Source organism: Triplophysa rosa, linkage group LG12, assembly GCF_024868665.1.
Source record: "Triplophysa rosa linkage group LG12, Trosa_1v2, whole genome shotgun sequence".
Classification (NCBI taxonomy): Eukaryota; Metazoa; Chordata; class Actinopteri; order Cypriniformes; family Nemacheilidae; genus Triplophysa; species Triplophysa rosa.
In genome coordinates, this window is record NC_079901.1 from 312,620 (window position 1) to 333,658 (window position 21,039).

A 21,039-nucleotide genomic window follows, 5' to 3' on the forward strand; every position below is an offset into this window, starting at 1 on the left:
AGTGTGTTGCGAGGTCCCATCGCGACTGGACACCATGTGTAAAACAAAACCTACATCAACAGAATAAAACAATATTAACATTCCATCTGTTTCTCAGACCCTCTGTCTATTTATAGCACGTCATTCTATCAGTCGCGCTGTCCTGTCAGACATGTGCAGACAATACAACACAGAAGTGCGCCAATTACAAATCTGTTGCTATATTACAGTTAAACAAGTAAACATTTACATTCATAATGATATCAACACGTTAAACAAAATGTACCTGTAGCTCGACACATTCCACCAGTATAACGTTAGATGATCATTTGAATCCCTTGATTCCTTGTTGATGCATGCGCACTGTTCCAGCCAGGGCTAATATTTTAGGGTAAATGTTACTCAATATGTTGTCAACTATTAATCTTAACAAATAGGTAGAATGTACTCATTTTTATAAATTGTACTGTCATGAACACTAGGGAAGAACCCAATTGCAGGCAGCGAGGGATGAAGGGGTTAATACAAGAGTTTATTTAAACACAAAACAAGAACCCACGTGGGGGTAAAACAGTAACAACGGATAAACAGAGACAAAGACTAACTAAACACTAGACTAACCAAAAATTGACAAGAACTAAACTCAACACTTACTAAGACGACGAAACGGCAACAACAGGAACAGGCAATAACAGCAACATTGGAGGCACACAAGGACAGAGGTACACTGAACGCAATGACAGAGCACGAGGATTATTTAAAGGGGAACAAATCAAGAGGTCGCATTTTCATTGGCCCGCCATGGAAGCCTATCCCTGATTGGTTGACTACTTTTGACAGCCTATAATGCCTGGAACACACAGGAGGACCTCTCGAGAGCAAGAGTACCAAAGGATTCGTGGACGCACGGCAGGAGAGGAGAGAAAATTCATAAGAGAGCAGCGTATAATTGAAAGCACGCGTCCAGTTTTGTGCATGAGCAAAGGAATCTCTCCGTGCGAGTGGAGAGATTCGCGTGCGAGCGGAGAGATTCGCGCGCTCGTATTACAAGAATGCGCTCTCGCCTTGTAATAATGCGCTCTCGACATTTGTCATTAAAATAACGCCATAGCAATCAACGCAAGTCTTTGTACATGAGGCCCCAGGCCCGTATTCACAAAACATCTTAAAGGGAAAGTTATGGTGTGTTATCTTATTTTGTGTACCCTATGTTGTTAGGCATTAACAAAATTATTATTATTATTACTATTATTTTGTAAGTCATTGTACTTATGTGATTCTTAATTGATTCATTAAAACATGTCATTAATCATTAATGGCTGTCCTATAGCCATGAATAACTGATACAAATGTTACAATAGAAAAAACGTACTAATTTTGAATAGGGCTATAGATTTTAATCTGCAATAACATAACGTTACACTAAAACATCATGATCAATTTGAAAATAATGTCCTAATACCTGTAGCAGTTGTTTGTCGCTTGAATTCTGCGATCTCTGCCCTTGCCTGACTCTGCGTAGAATACCTGGACAAAAGTGGGAAAGCCGCATTTATTTGCACACGTATGTCTTATTTTGTTATTTCAGTCCTTAAAATATCTGAATGCATGGTAACTGCCTAAAAGAAATGTAATGATATTAAACATTTAATTAATCTTATACTACAGGGATGTTGAATGCTTCAATCTGATTGGTTGACAAGCGTTCTATGGGTATATATTAACTTTCAGTAAATGCACACCTATGAAGGTGTTCCAGGTCTGCTGACCGCATTACAGTTCCATATCACTTCGTTAAAGTTTAACAACATTAATGTAAAACTTCAGGTTCCTTTCGAACACTAAGTTTCTTTCTGTGTTTTGGATCAGCAGTGAAATCAAATCAGAAATAGGTTGGATGTTGTGAGAGAATTCTTCTGCAGATCTGGGAGCACAAAACCAAAACCAACCAGTTCATAATTTGCGCTCCAGTGGTATTCTGGTCAGTGGTCAGTCTTGTCATACCTAAAGGCCGTACTTCATTTGGTCGTCACTCATTTCAGTTTGCTGCTGCTAATGACTGGAGTCATTTGCAGCAGACCTTAAACCTCCGTTCATTTGTTTCATTTGCAGCTTTTAAAAGCCTAATTTTGTCATTTGTTCAAGATCATTGTGCTTGTTTTTAGTAAATCGATTGTTTGTTTCTTCACTGTTTGTGACTTTGTTCATAATTGTTTATATTTGTGTAATTACTGAACCTGCTGCTTCTTATGCTTCTTCTTGGTCAGGCCGTCATTGTAAGTGAGAACTGGTTCTCAATTGACTTACCTGGTTAAATAAAGGTGTAAAATTAAAAAAAGACACAGAGAGGCATCAAGCTTTAGAACTCATTTATTTCAGGGAAGACACGTCTTTATGTAGTGCACAATAAGACACACCTGTTACAACCAAATAAGGTATAGGAACTATATGGACCAAAATGTGTAGGGTCTGTTTATAACCCAACAAACAACATGACAAAGAATGTTGGTCCCCTTCTCTATGTGGTGTTGCATACAATAGGCTATATTTATAGTTTCTGGGGAACTAAAACCTAACAATTAATAAACATTGATAGCCTACTGGTTTGTTTTCCTCTTCATGCTGCTTAACCACCTTATTTTTGGTGCAAATGTGGGCGCCGCCATCTTTGAGCTGTTTGTGTTTAGACTTCTGGCTAACAGTATTGCGAGTGAGACAAGTGTGCTGGTTTGACTGGCAAGTTCATATTTATTATGGAACCCAAAGGTACAAGCTTAATGTGTGCAGTTACAGGTTGCCATAATAGCCGGTAAAAATGTCTACAAAACATTTGTTTTGACCTTAATCCACGCAACAGAGCTGAACCGGGATGTCACGCACCAGATATTGTCCTATTCTAACCACTCATATATCTATAGAAAGTTGACTTATTCATCTTTCAGATTATGTAAAAATCTCAATTTCGAAAAATTGACCCACAAGACTGGTTTTGTTGTCCAGGGTCACAAATGTGGAAAAATATCATTGTAATACATAATTATATGTAAAGAAAACATATTTAGCACAACTCTCTTACTGTATTATCAACACAAGGAAGACACAGATTTATGAAAATAGAGTTTATTAACAAAAGACATACAAGAAAAACTAAGTGAAGTAAGGTTGGAAAGGTAAAGTGCAAATTAAGAACAGAACATGATAGTTACTGATGAGTGGAGGAACGTTCTCGGTTTGTAATAAGATGAAGACCTTATTTATAATTAAACAAATATGTATGTATTTTATAGTCATACATCACCAAAACCCAGAGGATGCCTACCTGACAAACCCAGTGAAGCCTCAGACCAAAACTATTCTTGACTGCTGCTCCCGTCACGTATAAAGTGTAGGATGTGTCCTATTGGGCGAATCAACTGTGCTGGGATTACAACACCCAATATTAGTTCTACTAAGCGAATCTGAACGAAATAACTATTTGTTACACATTTGGTGACCAACTACTTCTCCAGTTAAATGCCTAACCGTGTTTACGGCTGAACCACACACACACCTACAGCTAGATGCTCATCCTCGTGCCAACTCAACCCTTCCTAGCATCTTACCGCGGCTCATAGAGGCACGAGGCTTTACTCGTCACCGACTGACTGCTTCTTCAAGCCCCTCCATCACTCTAGTCGAGATCTTACAGGAGCGCACTTCTTCTATGCTTTCATCACAACCCTCCTGCTGCCTTCTGCATCTTACCGTCCTGAAAATGTCTTCCTTTCTGTCACCCATGGCCGGAGAACGAGCGGTGTCCAGATGGCACAAGTCTCTTCCCACACTTTCACCTTCTCTTTTCCCTTTCATTTCTGGAAGAAGCCGCCAACATTTAGCACACTTTTCCAGAAACAACTCTGCGACGACCTGCAAGCGTTGGCCCGATCCACACTTCCTACACCTCATTTATAAAAACCTCTCGTTGTTCTGCATTTTCCAGTCCGTGTACTAATCTTGCTTGCATTTTAAACGCGTCGTTGTATACTTCAAATATTGTTTCTCCCTTACGTAGTATTGTTCCCTGCTTTGGAAACAAGTGTCTGCTTAACAAATCAATGTAGCATGAATGTAAATGACCAGGATGTCTGTTTGAAATGTGGAACAGACCTGTGTTTCTCAAGGACTTTGTGTTGGGAAAAATGACACGCACAAAAGCTCTGATGAATCAAATATCTGACAACATTCAGGTCTTTAGCACTGGAGGAGACGGGGGCTAGTTGTCACACTTTTGGCTTTGAAGTGAACATTGCACAAGGTAGTATATACAACTCTTTTGCATTTGAACAAATGTAAAGTGTATTATTGGCTGTTGCATCTTTGCAACAACCATGAAATAAATGACCTAATAAGTTGTATAAAACGGCAAAAATACAATCAATGAATTACAACATATAAACACCAGTGTCAACATATATAAGCATATTACAAACATTGCCAAGCCACCATTACAGAAGTGTATGATGGCACTGTGTGAACCGTTTGTACAACAACTAATTCAAGAACATAATAGTGCAATATTCCACAGCCATACTACGAGTTATCATCTGGGTGTTTAAACCCATCACACCAAACCATTGCTAGAGAAATCACATTCACCAAAACCCCCTGTGTGACTACTAGCCCCAATCGCTCCTTGATGCAAATCAAAGTGCTTTTGTGACCTTTCTGGATAAAGCCATTACTCAGTGCTCTCAGGATTTCTGCAGGGTTTAGTTACAATTGGTAACATTGTAGTGCGTGTTCTTTTTAGGGATGTAACAATATTATGGATATCGTGTTATTGCAATAGCAACGTTGTCTCAATATTATGGTGGTCACATGACTGTATGAAACGATAGGTCTTCCGGGCCTAACAGAGAGAATGTTGGAAAAAATAATAGATGTCACCTTTAGCAAGGTCCATCTGATGCAATTATTTTATTTTATAAAGGTATTTTAGGTCATTTGACCCATCTCATACATAACTCATACCTCTAAGCAACAGTTAGACGACCAAGAAAAGTGGATGCTTACGGCTCGTTTCCAACTCATCATTTGTCATTTTAAATATTGCAATAAATATTGTACAGTGGAGTTTATACCGAGGTATTATCATACAGTGAGATTTTGATATTATTACATCCCTAGTGCGTTTAAATCCTTTGAAACAAGCACAAAGATCAACAAAGCAGAAGAGAATCTGAGTGTCTGACAAGTGTTTTGCAGCAGTACAGAAATTGTTTTATTATATATATATATATATGTATATATATTCATATATATAAATATATATATACATACACACACACACACACACACACACACACACACTGAAGGCCTTTAAAATCTGGAAACAAAAACATTGTACATTAGATGGGGGCATGAATTCCCGTCATTTCCGGGTTCATTGTGTTTGTCTGGTTTGCTGGCTATGGGCACTTCTGAAGATCTTGGCACCTCAGTCAGAATGTCCTCGATTCATGTCCATGACATCAGATGACATCAGATCAGATCCGTGTAAGCTGGTGCCACAGACTGGAGGGCAGAAGACTTTCAACCTTCTCCATGATGAAGTTCAGAGGTGCAAACAAGGTGCTGAGGAACTGCGGTGGAATAAAAGAACAAATGAAGAGTTGTGTTCAAATGTACTTCACATATACGGAGAAACATGAACAGTTAAGACTGGTGTAGAGAAAGTCTAATGAACACTCGTAACACCATTCACGTGTAATATTCAGTAGTCCGTTTCTGCTGCATCATAAATCATGAATTTGGTTGGGATTAAAATAACATCTTTACTAATCATTAAGAATGCTCCCATTTAAACAACATGGTATTTGAATCATGCGGGAGTTGTGTCATGAAAGAAACGAACTGAATGATGACGTGAACTGTGTGAAGTGCTGTTGTTCATGTCACTTATCAGCTTAGTTTCATTAGTGTTACTCTGAAATGTGGAACACGCATCATGTAAGAATGAGTAAGCATGAATGTACATGTACATTTATTCATTTAGCAGACGCTTTTATCCAAAGTTGGGTAACCAATGGAAACAATTGGGTCAGCATTAGGACAACAAAAAGCATAAGCGCAGTAAAACATGTCTCACAAAGCCTACTGCAGTGTACAGAGCCAAGGGTTTTTTGAATGTCCATTTAAAGCAATGACGCTATTGCTTCTGCTCTTCTATACAGTGATGAACTCGAGCTGTGATCCACAACACGCATAAGATGATGGGACCCTGAACGCTGCTGTCGTTCTCCTGTTCCAAACCACGTGAAAGATATATCTGCTAACTTACCGCTTTAGCAAAAACCCCCATGAGCTCTGGGAACTGATGCGTGAGGAGCGCCAGCATCGCTGTGAAGGAGCAGAGACCGGCCGTAAACAGAATGAAGAACGGCAACTCCTTCTTGGGATACACCGACACCTCGTGGAACACTGCTTACACGCAAAAACACACGCAAACTTCATGCAGCATCTCCACAGATTAAGAAGTGAAATGATGGCTGATCCTCAAACCAAACAATGAAGCAAAAAACAACATTACTACACAAACACACCGTGGCTTTATTTGGTCTTTCAGTTCTGTGAATTCAACATCCATCACAGGCTTCACATGCTTTTAACTCTTAAAAGAAGAGTTTACATCTTGGAGTTTGGCAGAGAAAAATCTTTTTCAAGAGTCCTCCAAGCAAACACAGAACACTCACCTAACTTAACTTTTTGGTTTCTCAGCGACTGACCACTTTATTAACTCCTGAAGTGCCGAGCTTTATATGCTGAAGACAGCGCATCTGTCAGCAGTAATTTACTTTACATTGACGGACAAAACGAGACTTCAGCTGAAAAATAGCAGACACAAAATGGTTATGTTCTTATTCACAGCAGCGAGACTTAGAACGTCGCTATGGTTACCAGTGTGTCAATCATCACATATGCGGGAGGGACTACCTGTTCCGTACACATTTAGTGAATTCACTCCTGCATATAAATGCGGCTGTCACTTTGCAGCGTGTATGCGGTCGCATTTTTCCGCAGTAGAGGCCACGTACTGCATCTAATTTGGGCACCGAATGAACTCCTGAAAATGACAGGTAGTAGGGGTGGGAATCGCAGGGTACCTCCCGATACGATTCGATACGCGATACAGGGCTCACCATACCGATGATATCACAATGCGCCGATTCTGCGATAATCGATTTATCGCTTGGCAATTCTATAACAATACATCACGACATCTGTAAATGAAGGGAAAAAAGGATCTATTAGATGAGCATTTTTAGTGTGTTCTGCACGAGCACTGGCGGGTGAGAGAGAAAGCGCCGGACTGGAGCGAATCACGAAACTACAGACTGAAAGAAGGTCAAAAGAGTATTCCCAACTTGCAGAGCGCCGAGTTAACCACGTCTATTTATTTACATTCACTACGAAATCCAAAGTGCGCCCAAACTTTTGATTTAAAAGACGCTGGCACATCTCTAATTTGTTGTTGGTCCGCCATTATGCTCGTATTTCTTCCCCGCTGTGATTACAATTTCCGTTCATCTGACCATCCGTAATCTGGGAGCGTCACCACAAGAAATATGTGGGTAGTGCCGTTCTGGTAAGCACAGTGTAGGTATGAATTTAGATCTTTTGTATTTGAAAAAGAATCGATACTTTGTGCCAGAGTAACGATAACATGAACAATAACCAAACAAAAAAGGGTTATAATGGAAGAGAATGTGGCAACACTGCGAGAGCGCTCTGTGAAAACGCTACTTTAGCTCACCCTGTTGAAAAACCAGCATATGCTGCTTAGGTATGTCTTGAAGCACAGTAGCTGGTTTAAACTGGTCATGTGCTGGTCCTAAGCAGCTAGCTCATGACCAGCTTAAACCAGCTCAAATCAGCTACCTTGCTTCAAGACATACCTAACCAGCATATGCTGGTTTTTCAACAGGGCAAAATGTGGAACATAACCAATCTTTAGCGGAAAACAACACACCAAACAGATGAAACTCTTGGGATTATGTTTTCTTACTGCTGCGGTCAACGCATTGCTATAGTTACAACTCCCGCTCCTGACACACATGGAACAATCGCTTAGTGAACTCACGAAATGGGGTTGTCACTCCCGAAACTGCAGTGTGTACGTGGCCAGAATGCGGTTGTCACTCCAGTAAATTCGTGAAGTTTGTGTCTACAGAACAGGATTAAGCACTAAACGGTGAAATGACAACTGAATTTAATTTAACATAGTGACTGAACGAGTGATGTACACTCAAAATCAGAGTGCATTGTGGGTAAAAAGTAGTGGACGAATGTAGAGAATGAGTTGTTCACTCAGAATTTGGATAACACTACAAAACCTGATATAGTGTCCTATATAGGAGATAGGGGACAAATTTTGACACAGCTTTGCTTTTTCATATTAAATCTAAGATAAAAGCAATCTAAAGATTTTGTCTTGACAGAAGACATTTAGACGACTAACTTGTAAGACTATTTTAAGACAGATTCGTGCGACTGGTCGCTGGACTGTCACTGAACAGAAGAAACAGGCCAAACAAAGACGAAGTGTAGCTCTCAAATGAAGACGCTAATTTGACTTTTGGATTAAAAGAGATGTTGAGCGCTGTCCTTTTACACATGAGGAGTTTTCAGATAAAGCGTAATGTTGAGGAAAATCTCTTACTTGGTAGCAGTTCTCTGTCCGCCGTCTCTGTGCACACTGGATATGGATAAAACAGATGACCTTTCTCCAGAGGATATGGAATCATTCTGAAAGCTGAAACATCACAGAACATGTTTATTTTAAAGCTGTGAGATTCATTTATATCGCTGGCTCACATTGTCATGAAAATAACAAATACTGGCAATAAATAACAGCCGCCGTACTGGAAAGCAATTCTTCTACAGTATTTACGAACCGTTTGGTTCTGATGTGTGCAGTCAGTATTTCTGGTCACATTTCTCTAATTATCCCTCTGAAAAGCTCATGAATGCTAAAGAAAGGTTTGTCAAACACATTTGTTGTCACCAGTTTTACAATAGTTACAAGAGTGAATAAAAGATAAGGGGTTAATAGCAGACTATATCAAGCTTTCAGGTTTCAACAGTGCTACCCAGAATCTGTTGAGAGAGTTTTCTTTATTCAAGCGAGCGTGTTCCTGTTTTCCGGTTTTCATGGTACTTTGAATATTGTGAACGATGCAGCTGACAGGGCTGCATTTGGATGATCATTGGTAGGTAGAAGAATGAGCGGGAGAGTCATTTTTCAGCTCTTCTGTGTAAGAGCTACAAGGCTCTGGTTATTCGCTGATCACAGGGTTAAGCATGTGGTGTAGGTGTTAGGGGTGTAACAATACATCCATATGGATTACATTTCTAACGATACGATGCATCGATGCCACACGTCAAATATCCATGTGAGGTACCTTTATTTTGACACTCTCCACGTCTCCATTCCTCACGTAACGTCTGTATAAGTGTGTTTTTGTTAGTTCAGCTTTTTCACTATATTCATTTTGCCGTGGAGCGCCGTCACACCAAAAATCCTCCCCACCACGGCTGCAGCTGCTCGGTGACGCACTCATTCCTAATTTGTCTCGCCAGTGTTGCTAAGTTAGCAACCCTTTCACTAGTTTTAGTGACTTTTGTTGAGTAGAGGCGCATACAGACAAACTTAGTGACTTTTGGATAAACCTTAACTTTCATTCAGTGGGAAATTGTCGACAGTACAACTGCCCTGCAAGGGCAAGGTCTCGCTTTCCCGGAGGAGGGATCGCCTCTCTCTCTCAGCGTCTAACTTACTACTCTGCGAAGGGAGAAGCAAAAGTCACTAGATGTAAAGCCTACAACCTTTAACGTTAGCCAAAAATGCTAGTTCCCTTTCTGTCGGTCTCTCGACGTTGTGTCGAACCGACAGAATGGGGTTTGTCTTGAGAACCTATCATCTTCTGAGTATTTAGAAAAGGCCAATGAAAATTGGCGAATGAAATTTGCATGCCGGGCTCCTCCCCGGATGTCCGGGTATAAGAGGGCCTTCATTCATTCATTCAGTCACCTTTTGTTCTTCAGAGCCTACGCATCTGATGAGCTTCTCTACGATCTGGTGATCATTCTTTCTGCTGGAATCTACGACGTGGACAGCGGACGGTCCCTTCCTGCAGTGACTCTCTCCTGGGCGTCTCGGCAGTTCCGGAGGTGTTCGAGCAATTTCCTTTTCTAAAAGAGCAAATTTCTCCAGCGTGGCTTGTCCCGCTGTTCTCATGGGTGCAACACACTCATCGAGGAGGGGGACGGACACAATGCCTGCTTCCAGTTCACTGCGGGCGGTGACGATTCAGACATTGCGTCACAGGTGGCTGTGTTCCCGCAGGACTCAGCCACCACCTCGTTTGCTCCCCGTTCTGTGGCGGCAGGACTACGGCCCTGCCGTCCGCTACGGCAAGCAGCGAGGGTGATATGAGGATTACTGTGAGCGATAATCCGCCAGCCACGGGCTCACGGACCGTTCACACCTCGTCTCCCTCGTCTGACCGTTCCACAGGAGACGGTCCGCCGTCTTATTCCTCAATCACGTATTCGGACACGATGCGTGATGATGAGAGGTCTCTTGCAGCATCGGGGGGTGACATACTGCCATCTGACGATTCCACGGGCTCCCTCCCTCGGGGGGTCGAGCCCAGGAAGAAGCGGACGTCGAGATGTCAGCCATGCTTTCCCGGGCCGCCGTGAGTGTTGGGTTGCAGTGCCCGCACTGCCTTTCCCGGCGCTCGCAGCTGGTTACATGGCGCCTCGGGTTTGAGCGCGGCTCCGAGCCGCGCCCGCCCCCAGTGCCGTGTTTACCGGAAGTGCATGAGGAACTTGGTAAGACCTGGAACGCCCCTTTCCAGCACGTTTTACGTCAAACAAAGTTCAGTCACCCTCTCTTCCCTCGAGGTTGAGACAGCTGGAGGATACGTTGTTGTCCCCCAGGTGGAGTATGCCGCCGCGGTGCTCGTGCCCGTAGGCGGCGGCCCTTGGGGGGGGGCGACCTAGACTCCCGTCCAAGGCATGTGGCATCTCGGCATCTCTGGTGTCGAGAGCTTACATTGCGGCAGACCAAGCTGCCTCCACTCTCCACGCTATGGCTCCTGCCAGGCCAGGGCATTGAGAGAGCTCCACGAGGGTAAAACCGACCCAGCACGTATGCAGGAACTCCGCGCCGCCACCGACCTCGCTCTACGGGCGACCAAGGTGACCACGCGGGCCCTGTGTCGGACGATGTCCACACCTGTGGTCCATGAGAAACTCCTCTGGCCGATCCTTGCACAGATGAGTAACGCTGAGAAGGGCCGCTTTCTCGACGCACCCGTCTCGCAAGGGGGGGGGGCTGGTTGGTGTTACTGTCGAGTCACGGCGGCCCCGCTCACCCCCCCGCCCGTCGGGGGGGCACGAGACTCGCATGCGGCCTCCCCCGGAGGGTCCTCGACAGTAAAGAAGCAGTCCTTCGTGCCGCGACTCGGCCGCCTTGGCCGTCGAGTCCCGTGCAATGTCTGCTTCTCGGCAGCCCTGGTCCTCTTCGACGCCCTCCAGCTCTGGCGCCCCCCACTCAGGCGGCCCCCCCTGGAGGCGACAGCGAAGAGGAGACCATCGCCCCATCAGGCCGCGGCGAAGCGGCCCTCATGGGAAGACCTCAGAGGGATCGAGGCTACCATTGGGCCCGACCCCAGCCACATCGCTGGGTAGTCGGATAGGGACGGATCCTGCCCCGTCTCTCCATCTGCTGGCCCCCTCCGGGGGGCTAGTGCCCACTTACTCTCTAAGGAGAGTTTCCTCTCTCTCTGGGTTATCACAGCCGCTCCCACCCTCTGCACGACGGTGAACGGCAAAGCGCAATGTCGTCTATAAACACCAGCCCTCAGCACTCTCAGTCAGACAGTGCGTTGAGCTGCGCAGTCGCCAGGCAGGAAAAACAGCAGAGCCGATCTCCTCCCCGGGGGACCTCCCCCGGCAAGGAATCCATACTGCTAGCCATCGAACCACCCCCCGGAGGGACGATGAAAAAGATCGTACCTTTAGTCCCGTCTCATTTCTGGGAGCCTGTCCGGCTTCCCAGACTGTCAGGCTGGCTAGGGAAGACGATCCGTCTCGGCTACGCGATCCAGTTGCCTCACGCTTCGGGCTAAGGCCGCCACCCTTCTGGTGAAGGGAGTGATAGAGCCCGTCTCACCAGCCGAGATGTTTGGCGGGTTTTACAGCCTGTACTTCATTGTCCCAAAGAAAGGCGGGGGTTGCGCCCTATCTTGGGTCTGTGTGTTCTGAACAGGCACCTACACAGTAGCTGCCTTTCAGGTTGATCACGCAGAAGCGCATCCTGACATCCGTCAGGTGTCAGGACTGGTTTATGGCATTCGACCTGAAGGACGCGTACTTCATGTCTCGATCCTCCCTCGACATCGGCCGTCCGACGGTTCGTGTTCGAGGGACGGGCATATCAGTACAGGGTCCTCCCCTTCGGTCTGTCCCTGTCTCCACGAGTCTTTACGAAGGTCGTGGAAGCCGTCCTCCTTCCCCTTAGGGAAGGAGGTGTGCGGGTACTATACTATCTCGATGACTGGCTCAGTTTGGCATTCTCGAGATCTGTTGTGTACACACAGGGACCTGGTGCTCTGGCACCTAGATCGGTGGGGCTACAGGTCAACTGAGAAGAGCAAGCTCTCCCTGGTGCAGAGCATCCTCTTTCTCGGTAGGGAACTCGACTCTGTCCTCATGAGCGGCCCTGCTCACCCCCCGCGGGGGGCGCGAGACCCGCGACGAGGAAGCCCGCTCCCACGCGGCCTCCCAGAGGCAGTGCGACTGACTACAGAGCGCACCCGATCAGTGTTGAACTGCCTGAAGCTTTCAGACAGTCAGCGGTCCCCCAGAAACAATTTCAGAGGCTCCTGGGATACATGGCATCCTCGGCGGGGGTGGTCCCCCTCGGGTCGATGCACATATGACCGCTCCAACACTGGCTACAGAGTCAAGTTCCTTGGAGAGCGTGGCACACCGGCAGCAGGCGTTTGGTCACACGCTTCTGCCAACACACACTAACCCCCTGGTCTCCTTGACCTTCTTGTGGTTGGGGTGCCGTGTGCAAACGGGCAAGCTCGGGGCGGTGGACGGGCCCCCGCCTGCGTTGGCATTCAACTGCCTAGAGTTGTTGGTTGTGCTACTTGCATTGAGGAGGCTACTACCTCTCGTGCAGGGCAGGCACGTGCTGGTCCGGTCGGACAGCACAGCTGCTGTGGCGTATATCATTGGGTTCACTCACGGCAGCTAAACATGACTCGCCCGACGCCTCCTCCTCTGGAGTCAGCAGGTGATCAGTTCCCTGCGAGCCACACACATCCCAGGCGGCCGATGCGCTCTCTCGTCAGTTGACGCCTTGTGGGGAGTGGCGACTCCATCCCCGCGCAGCCAGCTCATTTGGGAGAGGTTCGGCCAGGCACACGTGGTCCTGTTGCCTCCCCGGACTCCACCCATTGTCCGCTTTGGTACTCCCTGTCCGAGGTAACCCTTGGCATGGATGCCCTTGCGCACAGCTGGCTGCGGGACAAGCGGAAGTACGCTTCCCCCCAGTGAGCATGAAGTGGTACTAGTTACGCCCCTTGGCCTAACCAGGACTTGGTTCTCGGAGCTAAGGCTCTGACAACGACTCCCCCCTGGCCGCTCCCCCTGGCGAACTGCTTCCCCAGGGGAAGGGGCACGTTACGGCATCCCAGGCAGAACCTGGACTCCATGTCTGGACGGGACGAGGAGATCCTGAGTGACCCACCCCCGGTCTGGTTGGGACATCACTCAGGCTAGGGCTTCGGCCACTGGGCGGCTATACGCCCATAGGTGGCGCCTCTTCTCGTCCTGGTGCTCTTCTCGGTGAGAAGACCCGCGGAGTTGCTCGGTCGGGTACGAGCTGTCCCGTCCTCAAAAGAGACTGGGAAGTAACCTCTCCCCCTCCACACTGGGAATGTATGTAGCCGCTTCGGCCGCTCATCATGACCCAAGTGCTGGGTAGCCTCTGGGACAGCATGGCCTGGTCATTAGGTTCCTAAGGGGCGCGAGAGCGTGACCACCTTCCGCGCTCCGTACCCTCTTGCGACCTAGGTGCCTCCTTGCGACCTTGCGATCCCTTCGAGCCTCTCGGGATTGCCACTCTTTCTCAGTCCTGATAAATACGGTTTTCCGCATGGCGCTCACCTCCAAGAGGGTAGGGGATCTGCAAGCACCCTCCATGTCCACAGATTGCCTAGAACTTGGGGCCGGGATTCTCACGTTATCTTGCGCCCAGCAGTGGCGATCCCGCCTCACTTCATTCCCCTCGGGTAAAGAACAGGCATTCCATCCATCACTAGCACCCTTCCAGGGGACAGGCTGGGCAGAGCAGCCCTGCCCCCTTAGGCCGGGGTACAGTTGAGTTATCTCCCACATAGCTCTAACCCGACCTAGTGCTCCAGACGTGGTAACCCCCCCCTCCGTGGGCTGTTCCGTCTGATGTATCCTCATGAATGGTTCCCACCTTGGCAACCCATGACCTCCCCAGGTGGACTCCCACCTTGCGGTTAACTCCTGCAGTCCACACATTCCTCCCATGAGTTCTCCCCTGATGGTGAGACCATGTGGTGTCTCCACTATTCCTCCCTACCGTAGGTAGTGGCCTCTGCAGCGTTTGTATACAATATGTTGTATTAAACATGTTCAGAAAGTAGAAGCAAAACAGGTCTGAAGTTGCAACACACAAAACTACGCGATGACATCATGAATATGTTAACTGGCATCCAACGCCACAGTTCCATAAATTCCTAGCGGAAACACTGTAGTTTATTGTTGCAAATGTCCCACTTGGGACAGAGAGTGTGCAGTTTTCAAAGAGTTTAATTAAACGTTCATCTTACAAATTTGTGTTGCATTCGTGAGTTATAAAAAATGTAACTGCTTGTGTAAACTAGGCAAGTAATATCAAAATATCGATTAAATGAACCGAATTGTATCGCAAGAATCTCAGAGGTATAAGCAAATATCGCATCGCTGGTGGAGAAAATCGATATTGCATTGTATCGTGATGAACTGTACGATTTAGACCCCTAGTCGGTGTGTAGAAAGAAGCGAAAGTATGCCAACAGAGATCCAGAAGAAAATCTGGATGTTGTCATCATATCAGTGATACGAGAAGCCATGTGCCTGTAGAAAAGGGCCTAAGGATGTTGTGTAGATGGAGAACAGGAGTGGTCCAAGCATTGATCCCTGAGGAACCCCAGAGACGTTGTGAGCTCTGGACAACTCACCCCATCAAGACACCCTGAATGATCTATCTGAGAGGATTTGAATCAGTAGGGTGGAGTTGCTAGGACGATCTGGTTGTTTACCGTGTCGAAGACTGCAGATAGATCTAGCAGAATGAGGACAGAAGGTTTAGACTTCTACTTAGTTTCTAACTGCAGTTTTACTTTTTTTCTGAGATTTGTTTCCGAGTAATATACTCAGAGATGATCTATGAAATATAAATAAGGAAAGTGTCCAGCAGATAACAGACTGAAAACATTCAACAGTACATGCAACGTGGGTCTATCGTTTACTACAGCTGAAAAGTACTTGAATTCACTTTAACACAACGCGAACACACAAACCACACAGAAAGACCCCCACCCCTCCACCAGCCCCTGGGACTCAAGTCGGGGTGTATTTTGAGTCAGCTTATGTGATTGTGCGAGTGTGTGATTGAATGATAAAAGAGTAAATTCGTGAAAACTCTCACTCACTTCCCTCCCAGGTGCAGTGGAGGAGGTTCAGTGCTCCCTCCACTCTCTTCCAGTGCTGCAGGTGGAAGAAAGCATATGCTATAGCCTCACTGTCACCTCGCTTCAGTATGTGCTCCGGTGGAAGTATCAAACTCTTCATCTCTAAGAGGTACTGCAGAAAGACAGAGATCATATGTCAGCATATAAAACATGTACTGTGATGATTGACAGGTGTTTGTCTCACTTTAGGTACATGTGGATTGAACTCCACCGCTCTGTGTATGGCTTCTACTGCGTTCATTTCTGCTGTGCTTAAACCTCGTCTGGATGCTGCTTCTGGTGAAAACCTACAGAATTAAGCTCAATGAATATATTTGTATGTACTTCACAGCAAAATATAAAGCGTATCCATTTGAGTACAGAGAGGAAAGTAACACACTTGTCAGATACTGCTCTGGCTTTTAGAAGAGCCGCTGTGTAGCAGATGGTTGCAGACTTTGGCAAACTGATGTCTGTGAAAAAAACACACAAAGAAAAACAATCAAAACTCATTCAGGTATTCAACATATGCCACTGCATAATTAAAACTAACTACGACAGTCGCGATCTGAAAACTGAAAGAATCACGATTACAGCATTACATTTTGATCTGCTACAACCAATCACAGTTCAGCGTATGAATATACCTGCCAATCAGAGGTGTTTAAATGATTCACCGGTGCTGAAGTTTAATTTCATCCAGAGAAACTGTTAGCTTAGCTCACTACATTTGCCAAATAGCTTACAAGTATGTTACAATTAGGTCCATAACTATCAATAATATAAATAATCAAGTAATCTGACACTGATATATTTTTAAACATTCACAAATGAAATAGACGTGCGTAAACTGTAATACGACACATGTGTTAAAAAGAAAATCTGTATGTGGACCACTCTACAGATGCAAACTAATGCAAACTGCTGTCCCACATAAAAAAGTATTCAAATCTAAATTATTTACTAAGATCCTTCTATCATCTTTCGAAACCCACGATAATATTTATAATATCAGTAAGCTCATTTATTGGGTACTTTCAATTGGGAGATGGGTGTCCCGAACCCAAACCCCTAAATTTCAACTTATGAAAATTACTTTAAAACATTTTTGGCATTTTTTTCCGTTGTTGTTTTTAAAAATATATTTTTGATGTTTTTAAAAAAGTTCAAAAAATATTTTATTAATATTTTATTTTTAAATTATTAAACTTTATGTAAAAAAAATGTGTCCTGGATTTTTGTCACTACCGAAACAGTGTATGTTTCAGTCCATTGGCTGAGACTGATTTTAGCCACACCCCTACATTATGGATCAAGAATCATTACTGTGTCCCTCTCTCTAATAGCTACATGGTGAGTAGATCGGTCTTATCATTTTGAAGTAAATGTGTTAAAAAGTCTGAAAATCTGTGTGTAACTTTATAGAAGGTCTCTAACAAACATCTTTTTTCTGCAATTAATCAAACTTTTTTGGGTGTTATTCCATAAAATTTAGTTTTTATGTTTGTACATCTGTTCAGAACTGTGCTTGCAAACCATGTGCTGATTAGCATCTTTGAGCTAGGCTCAAAAGTATTCAAAAATTGTCACTGCCAAAACAGTCACGAGCAAAACGTATCACTGGGTATCATTGTTTCGGTAGTGGCAAAAATAGTTTCGGTAGTGACAAAAAGAAACACTTAATCCTTTATTTGGGGAAATAAACAAAAGTCAGTACAGTTATGCAAATCATTAGTATTTTAGTATGTTATAGTAGTGATATACAGTAGTATGTGAGCTGTAGGTTTTCTTTTAGATATTTACTGTCAGATGCGTGTCTGCTATATGTGCAACATAGTTAGTTATTTGTATTAACATAAAATGTTGAAAGTCTGATTCAGCTGGCAAATTAAATATTGTGATCACTACCAAAACATTACCATCACTACTGAAAATGTGTGTGTCAAGACCGGATCATGGGATGATTTGTCAAAAATAAAGTATGTTAAATTATCAACTAAGATGTCATGATAGTGTTTGGTTCAATGTATATATAAACGAATGAATCCTTAACTTTGAAATTGGTATGATCAATTTTATGCCTTTTACACAGAAAGATTGGATTCAAAATACAACAAATCTCATAAATTACACTTGAAATATTGTTAAAATTGTAAATGTTATTGATTTACATGTGGAAGCATTTTTTTAAAATAGCAAAAAATATATTGAAAAAGTAGATTTAAACAAAATCTTAATATGTAAATATAATCCTTTTCATTCATTTATATATTATTGTGTTTCGGTAGTGACAAAATGTGGGGAGGAGAAGAATTTTCCAAAACCTTCTGAAATTACAATAAGAACATTAACTGCACAATTACTAGAAATGTGTACCTTTGATATTATACAATTTGTACACATAAAAAACTCTTTTTTTCAAGATGTTTCCAACTCTGATTTTGAGAATGGCCCATGTAGGTGTGTAAAGAAAAATATATGACAAAAATGTGGCAATAATGCAAACAGTACAAATGTCAGCTTGCAGCGTAAATGCGATTTGGTGCTGTCGTCGTTTATTAGCTTATTAAAATGTAGTGAACAGGTCCCTATGTGGAATGAAACCCCAAAAGTCCCAAGTCATTGAGACTCATCTGACGGTGGATGTGTATGCAGGAATGAGTTTGTGCTCGTACCGTCATATTTGGCAAGCACAGCCTGTACATCAGCGTAGTTCTGCAGCTCTAGAAGAGACTCCAACAGGTTCTCGTGAATATTAAACATGCTGAGCAGAGGAAACTCCTTCATTAACTGCAGAAAACACCACATATCCCATCACATTCCACACGCAGAAATATACCACTTTTTATTATTTCCATCAAGCTGTTTTCAGCTATAATGCCACCATAAACATAATTGATATACAGCCAGAGGTGGGTAGTAACACGCTACATTTACTTCGTTACATTTACTTGAGTAACATTTACGAAAATATGTACTTTTTAAGTAAAATTAAAAGTGTGAACTTTTACTCTTACTTGAGTAAATTTCTAATAGAAAATCTCTACTTTTACTTCGTTACATAACTTACATTGCGTGACGTTCCTTCATTTTAAAATATGCTTTTTAAAACACGTTGTTTATTTCAAGGTTGTCGTCTCTTTTTACGGGCATTCCCGAGTGATCGATTCTTTTGAGTCGATTCTTTTGAAAGCATTAATTGAACAATGGGCAAAACCATTTGAATAGGCTAATGAATCAGTTCAAATGATTTGTTCAGTTCGCAGCACGATCTGAATCATCTGAAGCAGGATTACTCACTCCTCGTAGCGCGAAACTTAAGAACACGCAGAACACAAAGAGCGTTGGATGAAGTGGATATTAATCTATATCTATACAATCAAAACTGCAAATGTGTCATATTGTTTGCCAGCAATGATAAATGCCCGCCATATGCGCGCACCCGCGCGACCTGTTCGTCAGACACAGCAACATGCGCGTCACCTGTCAGACACAGAGACGTGGGCTTGCAGAAATATACATTTGAAGAACAGAAGGAAGAAAACTTGTTGATGGGCGTGTGGTTCACTGTTTACTGTTTGTTTACAAGTAAGAGCGTTTCACAACACACACGTGACACAACACGAGAAAACATGAACTTTGTTCAAAAATGTGTATTTCATTTAAGAGAGCACTGCAGATGTTCTAGATCAGGGGTATTCAATTAAAGTTCCAAGAGGTCCAGTCTTTATACTTCCTTCCAAACGGAGGTCCAGACAATATGTTTTTTTAAATAACAAAAAATAAATATTTAATCAATTTAGCCCACTTGGACATATATATAAAAGATTATGATCTTTTATCAGGCCATTTATTTTATATTTTGATATCCACAGTATGTATGTATTGTAGTCTCTGTGGCTTTAGGGGAATGCCCTCTTAATAGAAGTCTGATCATTAATATTTGTAAGAAAAAAAGCTACAAACAACAAATTTAATGTAAGAATTAAATTGCTCTCATCAAAAACAGAAAACAAAGTTACTTACTAAATTAGCCTTTCCATGCCTTTCATACCAGAACTACTTCTATCTTTAAATTCCCAATTAGAACAAAATGTGATCCTGCTTGTGAAAACCCAGCGAGTCTTTTTACTGTTTTCTACATAAAAATCAAGATGGCGCCGCAGATGGCAGCTACTGTGCTTTGCTCTTCAGTGTTTGTACTGTTTTTGTTTGTTTTTCCTGTTGTCTGTTTCTCAAATACGATCATTTTATCAGGGATGACCTGCTGAACATTCGGCAGAACACACCACAAAATCTTTTACCGGTTTTTGAGTTTTCTGATGTTTTGCTGGACATTGTTGTCGGCGGAGCCGTAGCTCTGGTCAAACGCTTCAGGAGGACGCGCAGACGGGGGAAGCGAGCCGGCACGCTTGTGAAGCTCAGACAGCGCGGATTTCGAATGCCATTGCCTAGCATCCATCTGGCGAATCTCCGCTCTCTACCCAACAAAACGGACAAACTCCTTCTGCTTTACCGGTTTAACAAGGACTTTTCTAACTCTGCTGCTCTGTGTTTCACGGAAACCTGGCTGAATGGCGCCATTGCAGACAGCGCGTTACAACTTCCTAACTTCCAGCTGATCAGAGCAGATCGCGATGCGGAATCAACGGGAAAATCGCGCGGTGGCGGGACGTGCTTTTACATCAATGAGAGGTGGTGTACAGATGTAACCGTGTTAAAGAAGATGTGCTGTTCAGATCTAGAAACACTCTTCATTAACTGCAAGCCGTACTACTCGCCGCAGGAGTTCTGTTCGTTCATTCTCTTGAGTGCTTACATTCCTCCGCAAGCGCACGTGAGCTCAGCTTTACAGAAACTCGCTGATCAGATCACAGACACAGAACATCAACACCCGGACTCTGTTTTAATTATTCTCGGGGACTTTAATAAAGCAAATCTCTCCCACGAACTGCCAAAATACAGACAGCACATCACATGTCCCACCAGAGACAGTAATATATTGGATCACTGTTACACAGCAATAAAGGATGCATATCACTCTGTTCCACGAGCAGCTTTAGGACTCTCTGATCACTGTTTGGTTAATCTTATCCCGTCCTACAGGCAGAAACTTAAATCTGCAAAACCTGTATTAAGAACTGTTAAAAGATGGACTATTGAAACAGAGCAGGATTTACAAGACTGTTTCTCTTTCACTGATCAGACTGTTTTTGAAGCTGTTTCCACCGATCTGGACGAGCTGACAGAAACTGTA

General features: G+C 43.9%; 1 protein-coding gene across 3 annotated transcripts in view; it reads right to left on the reverse strand.

Annotated features, from left to right (window-relative positions):
• Window positions 1–3,089: 3,089 nt before the first annotated feature.
• Window positions 3,090–21,039, reverse strand: part of LOC130562513 (suppressor of tumorigenicity 7 protein homolog) — a 49,367-nt gene continuing 31,417 nt past the window's right edge. The window contains exons 10-16 of one of the 3 annotated variants that reach the window (XM_057347576.1): window positions 18,458–18,572; window positions 16,183–16,255; window positions 15,988–16,090; window positions 15,765–15,915; window positions 8,678–8,770; window positions 6,299–6,438; window positions 3,090–5,600 (exon numbers count right to left, since the gene is read on the reverse strand). In XM_057347576.1, coding sequence (XP_057203559.1) covers window positions 5,505–5,600; window positions 6,299–6,438; window positions 8,678–8,770; window positions 15,765–15,915; window positions 15,988–16,090; window positions 16,183–16,255; window positions 18,458–18,572 — 771 coding nt within the window. In that variant the 3' untranslated portion in view covers window positions 3,090–5,504. Of the gene's footprint in view, window positions 5,601–6,298; window positions 6,442–6,710; window positions 6,843–8,677; window positions 8,771–15,764; window positions 15,916–15,987; window positions 16,091–16,182; window positions 16,256–18,457; window positions 18,573–21,039 lie in introns of those variants that run through there. The other 2 variants (XM_057347575.1, XR_008963979.1) reach the window with 2 other exon arrangements.